We start from the raw sequence: 12,652 nt of genomic DNA, 5'->3' as shown, positions 1-12,652 counted from the left end.
GATCTCATTTTTACCTTCCCCCCTCTCTCTCTTACTAATTGGGCGTTGCAAGAAATTTGAGTTGTGATCAATTGCAAACTTGCAATTAATCGCAAGACTTACGCTTGGTTTGGGGGATTTGCAATTGATTGCAACTCAAATTTCTTTCCTTCTATGAAGAAAAATTGGGACTTTTTATTATCATCAACTTAAGAGGTTATTGCAAACATGGAATGTCTACTTGTGCAAGGTTGACTGTATTTTTCTTAAACTTTTATAGATTTGTTTGATGAGTAGATTTTATACGTTAGTAGCTCATGTTGCTTTGATGGTCAACTATTGTTACTATTTTTAGTGGCTTTGCCCTTGGGAATGGAAGGTGAGATCTAAAGCTGTCATTATTTTGAGTCATTTTATGATTTCATCAAGGTTCATCTTAATGGGCTTACTTCAACGTTCTGTGAAAGCATACCCAGTTGTTCACAAAATGTTGGGGGTAGTGTTTGTGAAATTAACCACTTTGTGAAGACCCTACAGAAAATCTATGAAAGGTCACGTCCTAAATCTGCATCTGAATATGATCATTCGGTTTCGTTACGCAGAGGTCGTGTAACGTGACCACCTGACTCAACGCGATGATGCGATGATTTGTAGTAATCCTCTTAATGTTTTGTAACAGTAGGGGATCATTAAAAGCAACGGTTTCTTGTCATTGCATCTTCAATTCATTAACTTTTAGTTTCTCAACACTTACCCAAATATGATTTTCAATTTTATTTTAAATGTTGATACATGGTTTCATTGTTAAGTTTTGCATTAAACGTTTTCATTGGAATAATTTTTGGGATACATCCTAATATTTCTGTTTCAGAATATAAATAATTCATGTCTGCGAGTGCATTAATGAATATGCACTACCTGCAGGTTAATTCACAATCAGATAATGAACAAGACCTGTCAAGTTCATTATCCGGCTGATTATGTATTAACCTAGTGCAGTGCATAACACTAATGCACAAGCTTCAAAAATCCTTTTTGTTAATTTATAAAACGTGTGTACAATATGAATACGTGTGTACAATATGAATATAAGTCGAAAAATAAGAAAAATACCAAGAATCACAGGGTCATGGGGCCCACTCTGTAAAGATGACATCACAGTGCATAAGTGCAGCCAAACAGTGTAGTGCGTGTCTCAGTGAGTGCATCAATATCCTTGCCATTTGAAGCTACATTCTGTACGCATACAGGCATCTCAGCCGTGCATTATCACGTTTTGATGGGAACTATTTTGCATGGTTGGTGTGGTAGGAAAGAAAGATAAACAGACACGTGGTGTCATTTACCAATTATATTGCCTACATTCTTGAACCCGTTTTATAAACTAAATTAACTAGCTTTTAGCGAGTCCAAAGATTGAAATTTATCGGCGGGCATTGCTCTCTATTAAAGGGCATCAGTATCCTATAATTTTCAATTACAAATCATGTGGTTATGGTAAACAGTATTTTTAAAATTTGATTGAATAATACTAACTTTTGAATCATACTGTAGTTCAATCATTAATGTTATGCTGTGAAGCAATTTACTCATTATTTTTGTATTCATTTCATTTATCATGTACATTGTATACCAGGTATTAAAATTTCGTTAAAATACAGTAGGGTTGTTTTTTATCAAGGCTTTAACCCTATTTTCCAGGAGGATATTCACATTTAGTTTTTGTTTATTTGGGTTTTCATATAGTTTTTCTTTTGTTTAAATCTATTTCATATCTTAAGGGTATCATGTGTAATTACAATGTATCAATATGTAGACATTACACACGTGGCGAGAGCATATCTGATTGCCAGTGGCTCTGAATAGAGCTATGCGACCATACACTTTTTGTTTTTCTTCTTTTTTTTCTTCTATATGTTCATTTGTACGTAAATATGTTTTGATACAGAAAATAAAACCAAACAAAGTGAGTATGAGAACCCTGGTTTTTTTTGTAATTTTTGTAATTTTTTTTTTATTACAGCCCAAGGATAGTTTTAACTCAAATTGCACTGTTTTCTGTGTATGTACATGCAGTAAGATGCATTTTTGATATTTTAAGTTTCTGGAATTATCTCCTCTTTGTTTATTGTTGTAAACCATGATATAAATTAAACCTCCAAGCAGTTCTTATCATGTATTACTAAGCTACCTTAACCGACGTAAAAGGGTGGTACTACAAGCAAACTGTCTTCATTGTGTATTGTATCTTGAAACACTTTGTGGGTCGCACTTAGCAATCTGTTATACTTGCAGATGTTCAACGTTCACCAATTTGCATCAACAATAGACAGGTTACAATAGTATTACCTAAAATGTTTTTGTGACTAGAAAACAATTGATATTGATAAATGATCGAGATAGTGATCTAGAAAAGTGTACAAAGGTCTACCTTTAATGTCCTTTAATGGATATGATTGTAGAATGAGAATGATTCCTTTATTATTTTTGTTTTCATTTGTAATTATTTTTTTATTATTTATAGAAACCGACAAAGAGAGGAATGTCTGTCAAGAAATCCAAGAAATCCCGAGAGTATACCAGGATGAAACCCATTGGAGTCAAGGCTGTGGATGATGCATTCAAGGTAGGTTTGGTCTGGATCAAACTGGTTTGTCAAATACAATAGATTGAGATTCAGTCCAGTTTCATCTGGATTTAACTGGTTGGAGAATACATTATTTCATTTAGTGAAAACTGGTTTGGTAAATACAGAAGATATAGTTTCAATCCAGTTTCATCTTGAGGTTTTGCTGAGTGCAGTCGATATGGGTACAATCTGGTTCCTTTAGGATCAAATGGGTTAGGTGAATACAGTAGATTTTGGCTGATTCCAGTTTCATCTGGATCAAACTGATGTGGTGTATACAGTCGATATAGGTTCAGTCCTGTTCCATTAGAATCGAACAAGTTATTGGGATCAATCTAGATAGGTGAATACTCTTCATAACGATTTAATATAGTTTCATGGGAATTAAATTGGTTTGGAGAATTTCAGACTCTACAGCTAGAATGGAAGGAGAGAGGACTATGAATACAGAGCGTGAACGAATGATGCTTGTTTTAGTCCACCTTTTTGTTCACTTTTTCCACTTTTTAAAAAATTTCCCAGACTGCTTTCCAGCCGCTTCGTGAAGCGATAGATTTACGAGAGAACATTCAGTGTGCTATGATAGGCTTCAAGGAGTCATGTGGTCTGGCATCGATGGCTAACCTCAAGCAGTGTGTCAGATCATTGTTCAATCGTTTAGCAAAGACGACTGAACCAGTCTCATTGATGGTTGAGATGGAAGGAGATTCAACGGTGCTCAGGCTAGAAGGAAATACACCTAATGTACTCAGGAAAGCAATAACAGCATACACTGCAGTATGTATACCTCTTTGTAGCTTTCTATCTCTTTGCATGCCCTCATCTCTCTTTCTTTCTTTCTTTCTCTCACTCTTCCCCCCCCCCCCCCCGCCCTCTCTCTGTCTTTCTCATTTCTCTCTCATCCCCACCCTCCCTCTCTCCTCCTCCTCTCTCTCTCTCCCTCTCTCTCTTTCTCTCTCTCAGTCTCTATTTCTCTGTCTCCGCCTCACTCTTCCTCCATTTTTTCTTTTCTTTCCAGTCCTTATTTCCTGTATATGTGATAAGATTAGTCGAAAATTTATTTATGTCATTTCACTGGGTTGATGCTCAACAGTGTATTACATGTATGGACATGAATCTCCTGTCATTTTAGTATCAAAAAATTCTTCATAGTGTCCGTCTTACTGTGAACCATACTGAAAAACGTCTAAAATACAAAGCTTCATAATAGTTTTCTATTTGCTAAATGCTGTTAATAATAGTAATGGTAATATTCTGCCTTTAGACAGCACTTTAGTTCATCTACAATGTCTCTGAGCACTATACTGGTATATTAGATTCAAGATTTCCCACACAAATATGTATACACATTCTCCACTCCTTGGGGAGTATTCCAGCCAGGTGCCATATATCACAGTTGCTCAAAACGTTGAACAAACTACATGTACAACAACATTCCCTTCCTACTGGGTACCCATTTAACACCTGGGTAGAGGATGGCATATGTGGATTCATGTCTTGCCAATGGACAGTAGTGCCAGGCTGGAATTCCAAACCTCAAACTTTGGATTGAGAGTCAATGAATGAACCACTATACCACAGCACTTCTCAGTTACTACCTGGGTCCTGTTTCATAAAACTTGTTATCAATAACAAGTTACAATATATTTTATAAGCTACTGAAATCATATAATTTGATTGGCTGAGGGCTAATTTGTCATAGAAATTTAGCATTTGATATTAACTTTTATGAAACAGCGCCTAGGACCCTGTTGCATAAATCTTATCATTGATTGTAACTTTGTCATCAATGGCAACTACCATGGTAAAAGGGCTGAACAGCCAATAAAAATCAAGGTTTTCATGGTAATTACCATTGATGGCAGAGTTACCATCAATGGTAGGTTTTATGCAACGGGCCCAGATCTTGTTCTCTTCCCCCTCCAAACACCCAATCATGATCACAGAGGTCGTGACCCCCAGGTTACCGAGCATGACTATAGAATGTATTTATTGATTTACCTTTTACAGCTTGTAGAAGAATGCAAGAAGCTGACGGAGCAAGCAGAAGGGATCTCAGTCAGACTAGATGAGGCACATACAGCAGGCATGCAATATCATGTAAGTTTTCATTATTTCCCATTTTGACTATCGAAGTACATGTAGGTACAATAATTCATAACAGGTGAATGAGATAATCTGTAACATGGCACTTATTAAACAAAGATATGTGCACTTCATAGACCAGTTCATGGTTAGCACATCTCTGCAATGACCCCGAATATCCACAGATCTTCAAAACATGAAGAGGTCCCACTTTGTACGTTTTGAAATAATCACTCCTTCAGCGATGGAGGTGCTACATAAATAGCCTTCGTTTCCCCTTTTTCAAAGAATACTTCCACCTGTGTATCATGGAGTGAAGTGAATGTGCATGAATGAATAATGATCACATAACTTTCATGAGTACGTTTCCAGTATTTCGTCTCCGTGTATTTCAAAATTTATTCTGCAATGACCTTTATCTGCTCATGCTCAGACTGCTACCATGAACCGGCTCATTTGATTACATTATGAAAACAGTGTATTTTTCTTTAACCTCACTCCCTCTTGTTTATATATCCTTCTCCGTATCATCCCCCCTTTATACATCTCATCATGTCTGTCTACCCTCCTCCTCTTCAATTGGTGAATTGCTGTTTGGGCCACAACCAGCTCATCTACTAGTCTATTAATCTATTGTTCATGAAGTCTAATAAACATTTAGTCTAATTCCCAGTTTTTCTAATGCCCATTTCATCAACCATCCATAAGGGCTAATTAACATTTGATGCTGAATAATATTATATATGATTAAATGATTATTAAACCATATGGATAGTAGACGAAATGGGCATCAGACAGTCTGAGTATTAGAAGGACTGGAAATTAGACCAAATGACTACTAGCCTGAATGCTCATTAGACCAAATGATAAGTAGCCAACATGATTGTTAGACCATGTGGATAGTATTAAACGGGCTGGGGTTAGACCATATGGGAATAGACCCTAGACTATTTTGGTAGAAGATGAACTAGTTGTAGACCAAATGGCGATAAACCAATTAATCTTCCTCTTATTAATTCTGGCAGGACAATTTGACTGAGCTCCTTAGTAAAGAAGGCATCAAGGGACGTAAGCTAACAAGAGTAAGTATCACATCGATACATGTCACATTGGATGCTCAATTCTTAGTCAAAAGTGAATCTAGACAAGCCAAAATTCTGCCCTCGGTATTTTGTTGTCTTTCTACAGAGCAATTTCACCACTTTATATGGCACACAAATAACCCCCCCCCCCCCCCCCCCCCTGTGCCATAGTATCTTTATCATGGAAGAGATATACCAAAGGCTTCAAGATTATATAACTGTTTCCAGTGCAAGATTACTCTAATGTCAAACGGTTGTTATAGAGCTTATCAAGGCCAGAAGTGGGTAATTTTACAAAGCCATTGTGCTGCAACAGTGCAGAGAGTACAGTAACAGACTGAGATTAATGCCTTTTTCTTGCAAAAACATCTTCATAAAAAGTCTACAAAAAAATTCTGTACTCCTAATTTTGCTTTGAAAGATTTTTAATCTTTGCTAAGAAAGGTTGGCAGGTATGATACATGTATATGCATATGCTCCCGAGTTGTAAAGATGTCTTGTTTTTTCATACAGTCAACAGAGAACTTTTCTTGGAACATCCGGGTTTTGAAAGGTCAGAAAGAGATCATCATGAGTGCTAAGGATGAATGCCAGGAGTGGATGAAACAGGTATTGGATTGTAGTGTATTTATAATGCTATTTATGTATTTTTAAACCACCTTTTTTAGAGTTTATTTTGTAATTTTCCTCCATTTTTAAAATTATAATAAAGGCCATTAAAAAAAAAGTTCATGTTTAGCGTCTCTGCCCGCTTTCTTTTCTGAGGCCGCCTGCTTCTTTTTTCTCAGTTAGTTTTACAGCTTCATTCAAATCTTTGTTATATATTATACACATCTTGATTCTTTTTTTCTTTTTTTTTAAAACCAGATTTGGTGATAAACTTAAACTGAATTGAGTTCAATTATAAGAACAACCAAATATGTTGAAGGGAAATCCAAAGTTGATTGCAAACTACTCTGCTTTCATTTAAATTAACTTCTTACAAGGGTTGGATTGCCCTTTGATGAGGAAGAGCATTACTTACATTTACCAATATAAAATTATTTCTCTGTAATGTACTTTGATAAAGTTTAATGTTGATGCCCAATGTTGTTATTGTTGAATGGAATTAATAAAGAAGCAAACTCTCTTGGTTTAGATACACTTAGTAGTAGAACAAACCCTTATGCTTTTTATCATGGGGAATTTTTCAAGAAATCACATGTTTAGTGTTCACTTTTTTAGGATAAGATTTTACCATTGACCATATTTTTTTGTAATGTTACCCGGTAAGTAAAAATCAGTCCTCATTTTTAAGCTGTTATTTGTCATATTTAGAATATGAAGGCATTTGAGGACCCATGCTTTTCAGGGAACATTTTTTAATCTGATGTACTTCAACACTTGAATAATACAATGATAACGCTCACAAATTATTTTTCACCTCTTCCCAAAACTCAACCTTCTCTTTAAGTTTGGTGTATGTATATTTCAATATTTCATTATTTATTTTTGTCCCATGTCTTTGCAGGTGTATGAGACAGCAACGTCACTAAAGCAGGCACATGAGGGCGATATCCAAGAAGACGAAGATGAAAGTAGATGATCCTTTATTCCTGATAGAGGGCAGTGTTTACATCTGTTGTAAAGAAAACTATACAAACTTTGACCCTCGAACTAATCTGAATCAAGATGCTGGTGGTAGCCATGGTTATCCGCAGGCTGTCCTCTTGTCGTGACCTTTGACCTTGCATCAGCTGTAAAGCTACTTGGAGCCATGGTAGTCCACAGGAAGGGACCTCTACTCTCTATGACCTTTGACCTCTGAACTGATATTGGTAATGAAGCTGTTTGAATCAATGTGTTAATTGAAGTGACTATGACCTCACAGAAAGGTCAACTATAGTTGCTCAGTGTATCTTCAATCATGAATGGGAAATTTCTCACAAAGACCCTTTATATGGTTCGGGTTTTCAATTTCTCTTATGTTATTTCAAGTGGTCAATACTGGTGTATATTGAAATTGTTCGGGGATTGCTGGTATATCTCCTAGTCCTCATCGTTTATTGAATATTGTCTTCTGTGTTACCACCGCTTGTAATCAAACAGGCTTGCTACATATAGTCTTGGTTCAGGCATACATAAGAAAATGGGTGTACGGTCTAACTTAATATATTGTGTATTGGTACTACTCTAGCTATATGTCTACTAGCTTAATACAAAAACCACAATTAAAAACAGTATTCATGGAGTGGTAGTCTGAAAATGATGTTATCTTTAACATGTATGTTGGTAAATCAATGAAACACATAATTATCATAACAAATCAAAATTAGAAGAAATCCTCACTTAAAGATAAGCTTGAGTTCTGGTAAATGTAGAACAAAAAAACTCACAGAATCCAAAACAACTGCTGCAACCCAGTGGTTTCTGTATTAAACCCATGGGGTATATGAGAAATCTGTAGTCAATGCGTTAGCATATTTTCGTAACGTGAAAGATAGCATCATTTCAGAATACACCCTCTGAATCTAATAATGAATGATACAGTAATCATCAAAATTTGGATATTGTATGGAATATTGGTTATATAAGTGATGATAGTGAACACTTTCACTCAATCTCACTCTTTTATCTTAAAACGCTCAATTTTTTTATATTTTTAGTTTGTAGATCTTGTTATCATTCTTAGTTTATGCATCATTAGTGTTTTTGTTTGTTTGTGCAATACTTTTTTTTAAAGATTTTGCCAAAAGTGACTCTGTCTCTCTTGCCATGTTCAGCACCCTAGTAACTATGCAAACCATATACGTGTGCAGGGAATAATTTTCCCGGTATCGCATCGCAATTTGCGACGCATTTTCAGCCATTTGCTACACATCTTTTTTTATGAATCGCAATTGCTGCGATGCAAATGCAAACATACATGTTTAAGGGTGGGCTCATCACACCTCTGTACAAGTACAAGTGCGAGTGAGAAGCCCGTTTCGCGATCTGAATAATCTGAATTACTAGGCTAGCTCATCACACCTCAGTACAAGTGCGAGTGAGTAGCCCGTTTCGCGATCGCCGGCCCTGTAAATCAGAATACAGGGCCGGCGATCGCGAAATTGGCTACTCACTCGCACTTGTATGTTTGCATTTACAGCGTCTACTGTGCGTGAAGTATACTGCAGTCACTCTCTAACCGTGAAGCTTATACACATACACCCATTGTCGCGCAAGCACATGGCATGCTACGATCACCTTCTGACCGCGATTGTTGTTTTGAGGCATGGTTCGCGCGATCATTGCACAATGCAATGACAATGCACGTGGGATCTAATTACATGCATCGCATGTGCGCGATGATTCAAGATTCAAGATTCAAGATTTGTTTATTTCTTTCCACTTGCATAAAAAAAACATTTCATTCAGTAACAGTAGTAACAAGTTCATCGTAAACTAGCATAAAAACATTAACAATGAAACAGTTATAAAGACTTTAACAAATGTGGAAAAAGAGGTGGTCTGTTAAAAAAGCACAGCTTGTTAAAACACAGATCACCTTTACAGAAACAACATTGTTTTAAAGAAGTAGGTTATATTACAGGGGGAGGGGGACTAATACTAATCTAGTTACCTATACAGACTATAAATAAATATCAGATCTACCACTAATTTACAAAATATGGTAGACTAAAAAAAAAAACAGAATAAAGATAATGGAAAAGTAAAGAAATAGGGGAAGGAGGATAATGTACAACACGGGGGGGGGGGGGGGGGGGGGGGGGGGGGGGGGGGGGGGACAATGCTATTCCAGTTACCTATATTGAATACTAATAAAAATCAGATCTATTCACTGTAGGTGTACAGTAGATGAAATTTCAGCTTACGTTTGAAGACAGAAGAGCTTACAGACAGTCTAATAGAACAGTCTAAAGAGTTCCAATACTTTGGTCCAGTATGTGCAAGTGTATTAATCCTAAGCTGAGTTCTAGCTGATGATACATGGTATAAGGCAGCCTGCCTAGTAGAGTATTTGTGTACTTGGTTATTCTTTACAAAAATAGATGCTATTGACATGGGAGCTTCACCCTTCTCCAACTGATACATAAGATATCCCAGATATAGAAAATATATATCTTTTACCTTCAGCATTTTATTTTCGTAAAATAGCTTGTCAGTGTGAGCACGCCAATCAGCTGCCGAAATAATTCTCACTGCTCTCTTTTGAATGAGCAGAATTTTATTTAAGTAGGATTTGGCTGAGGCACCCCAGGCTAGCACACCATAATTTAAGTATGGCAAAATTAAGGAACAGTACAACATGCTAAGTACTTTTTGGGAATACAAACTTCAATTTGTTGATCATACCAACATTTCTAGAGAGCACTTTACTTAAATGAGTAGTATGCATCTTCCAAGTCAATTTATCATCAATGTGGAGACCTAAAAATTTAATAAATGAGACCTTTTCAATATTTACCTGATCAAAGACTACGTTACCAGGCATTACTGTTTCACTATTACTGAATAACATATGTTTAGTTTTTAATAAGTTTAGTGACAGTTTATTTGCATGAATCCATTTAGTCAAAACACAAAGCTCTCTATTTACAGTTTCTAAAAGAGTATTTAAGTTTCTATGAGAACAGAATACACTTGTATCGTCTGCAAATAGCAAAAAAGAAAACGTCTCTGAGGATTTTGGAAAATCATTTACATATAAAATAAAAAGCAGGGGACCCAAAAGGGAACCTTGAGGTACTCCACACGTGACAGGTAACATATCTGAACAAATTTCGCCGAGCTGCACAAATTGCTGTCTGTTACTAAGATAACTTCTAAACCATTCGAGTGCAGGTCCTCTTACCCCATAATAAGAGAGCTTGTGCAACAAAATATTATGGTTCACCGTATCAAAAGCTTTGGAATAATCCAAAAATATACCAACCGTATGGAGGTGTTTATCAAGTGCCGAAGATATTTTGTCTAAAAGACATAAAACAGCATGAGAAGTTGTGTGTTTCTCGCGAAAACCAAACTGAGAATTTGAGAAAACTTGACACGACTTCAAAAACTTTATCAATCTAATATATACAAGCTTTTCCAAAATCTTGGAGAATACAGTAAGTAGAGAAATTGGTCTATAATTACCAGTTTCTACAGGGTTCCCTTTTTTATATATAGGCACAACTTTAGCTATTTTCATTTTTTTAGGAACAATTCCATGCATTAAAGACAAGTTATAAATGTGAGTGAGAGGTACGACTACAAATGAAATTACTTCTTTTATCAAATCATTAGTTATACCATCGTATCCAGGGCTCTTCTTCCTTTTCAAGCCACTTACAACATCTATAACCTCAGAATTCACTACAGGAACAAAAAATAAAGACTTTTCATTTGGACTGGTTAAATAATTTCCATAGGTTTCCTGTATATCAGGTATGGAGCTAGACAGAGTAGCACCAATGTTAGAAAAATATTCATTAAATGCTTCACACATAAGTTTCTTGTCTTCAATAAGACCATCCTTCCAGGTGAGTTTTGTAATACTCTGTAGTTTAGGATTGGTTTTCAAGACATTTCGAATAACTTTCCATGTACCTTTAACATTATTACACGTAGACTGGAATTGAAATTGATAATAGTCTTTCTTTGCTTGGCGCAGAGCAGAAGTCAATATATTTCTATAGTTAGTATACTTAAGCTTGGCTACACCAGTCTGCTTTGCTTTGTATCTACAAAACAAACGATTCTTTTTATTTATTGACCTGAGTAAAGACTTAGTGACCCATGGCATACGAGGTACTCTTTTATATTCTTGCTTACTTCTTTGCACCAAGGGAAAGCATCTGTCATAAGATAACACCATTATATCCATGAATTTATCAAAAGACTTATCAACTTCTGTTTCACATAAAACTTCGTTCCATTCAACAGTTTCCAATTCTCTCTTAAATTTTGTTATATTTCCCTGAGTGAATTTCCGTGTTAACTTATCACAGGATTCAGTACAAGAACTCCTTAATGCTAAAGATGTTCTAGCAAATATAGGGAAATGATCCGATATATCGGCCACTATTATACCAGCAGTGGGAATAGGGTGCAAATTGGTGAAAATATTGTCAATTAAGGTTTGTGAGTTATCTGCTACTCTAGTTGGCTTATTAATCAGAGGAATCAAAGAAAATGTACTTAAAGTATCAACAAAATTATTAACAGAGTTATCGTGATCATAACTTAATAAATTTATATTAAAATCACCCATAATAATTATTTTTTTATTTCTGGATAATGGGCTTGAAAGAGTGTTAGACAATTCTTCAATAAATTCATTCACATCACCATTTGGTGGCCTATAGACTACTCCCACTAACAAGTTTTTTTCTCCAGGAATTATAATTTCAACAAATAGAGATTCTAGTGAATCATTCATAATGTACAATTCTATTTTTGTATGACACTCAAATGAAATGGGAATATACATTGCTACACCACCACCGGATCTGCTTTGTCGATCATTAGTGATTAGTTGATACCTAGGAAGATCGTACATGGCAGTTGGATGACTAGAAAACCAAGTTTCAGTGATTCCAATTATTGGGTACTTATCCTGAAAAGTGTCCAAAAACAAGGAAAGCCTGTCAAAATTTGCATTCATGCTACGCACATTAAAGTGCAAAAAGGACGTTTCATTGGCAGGACAGTTTTCTAAATGTTCAGAAAATTGTTTTTCAGTAAAATATTTTGAGTCGTGCACTGTAGCTTCAACCTCGTCATTCAACATATATTCAAAATGTGTTGCATTCATATTCAACTCTGCAACAATATTATCATCAGACTGAGTGTGGCTCAATTGAGTAGCATTAACCTGAGGCATCATAACCTTGACTAAAATCTGCACATAGAT

General features: G+C 35.7%; 1 protein-coding gene across 4 annotated transcripts in view; it reads left to right on the top strand.

Moving 5' to 3' along the window:
• The window catches only part of LOC592492 (inactive phospholipase C-like protein 2), a 42,818-nt gene extending 35,226 nt beyond the window's left edge, over positions 1 to 7,592 (top strand). For 2 of the 4 annotated variants that reach the window (XM_030992978.1, XM_030992980.1), the window contains 7 exons: positions 335 to 358; positions 2,504 to 2,605; positions 3,131 to 3,385; positions 4,619 to 4,708; positions 5,719 to 5,775; positions 6,289 to 6,384; positions 7,286 to 7,592. In XM_030992978.1, coding sequence (XP_030848838.1) covers positions 335 to 358; positions 2,504 to 2,605; positions 3,131 to 3,385; positions 4,619 to 4,708; positions 5,719 to 5,775; positions 6,289 to 6,384; positions 7,286 to 7,360 — 699 coding nt within the window. In that variant the 3' untranslated portion in view covers positions 7,361 to 7,592. The remainder of the gene's footprint in view (positions 1 to 334; positions 359 to 2,503; positions 2,606 to 3,130; positions 3,386 to 4,618; positions 4,709 to 5,718; positions 5,776 to 6,288; positions 6,385 to 7,285) is intronic. The other 2 variants (XM_030992979.1, XM_030992981.1) reach the window with 1 other exon arrangement.
• Positions 7,593 to 12,652: the final 5,060 nt, after the last annotated feature.

The sequence above is a fragment of the Strongylocentrotus purpuratus genome, unplaced genomic scaffold (genome assembly GCF_000002235.5).
Source record: "Strongylocentrotus purpuratus isolate Spur 01 unplaced genomic scaffold, Spur_5.0 spur5_scaffold_20, whole genome shotgun sequence".
Taxonomy (NCBI): domain Eukaryota; kingdom Metazoa; phylum Echinodermata; class Echinoidea; order Camarodonta; family Strongylocentrotidae; genus Strongylocentrotus; species Strongylocentrotus purpuratus.
The sequence above is the reverse complement of the archived record's forward strand: the minus strand, read 5'-3'. Positions and strand labels throughout refer to the sequence as shown.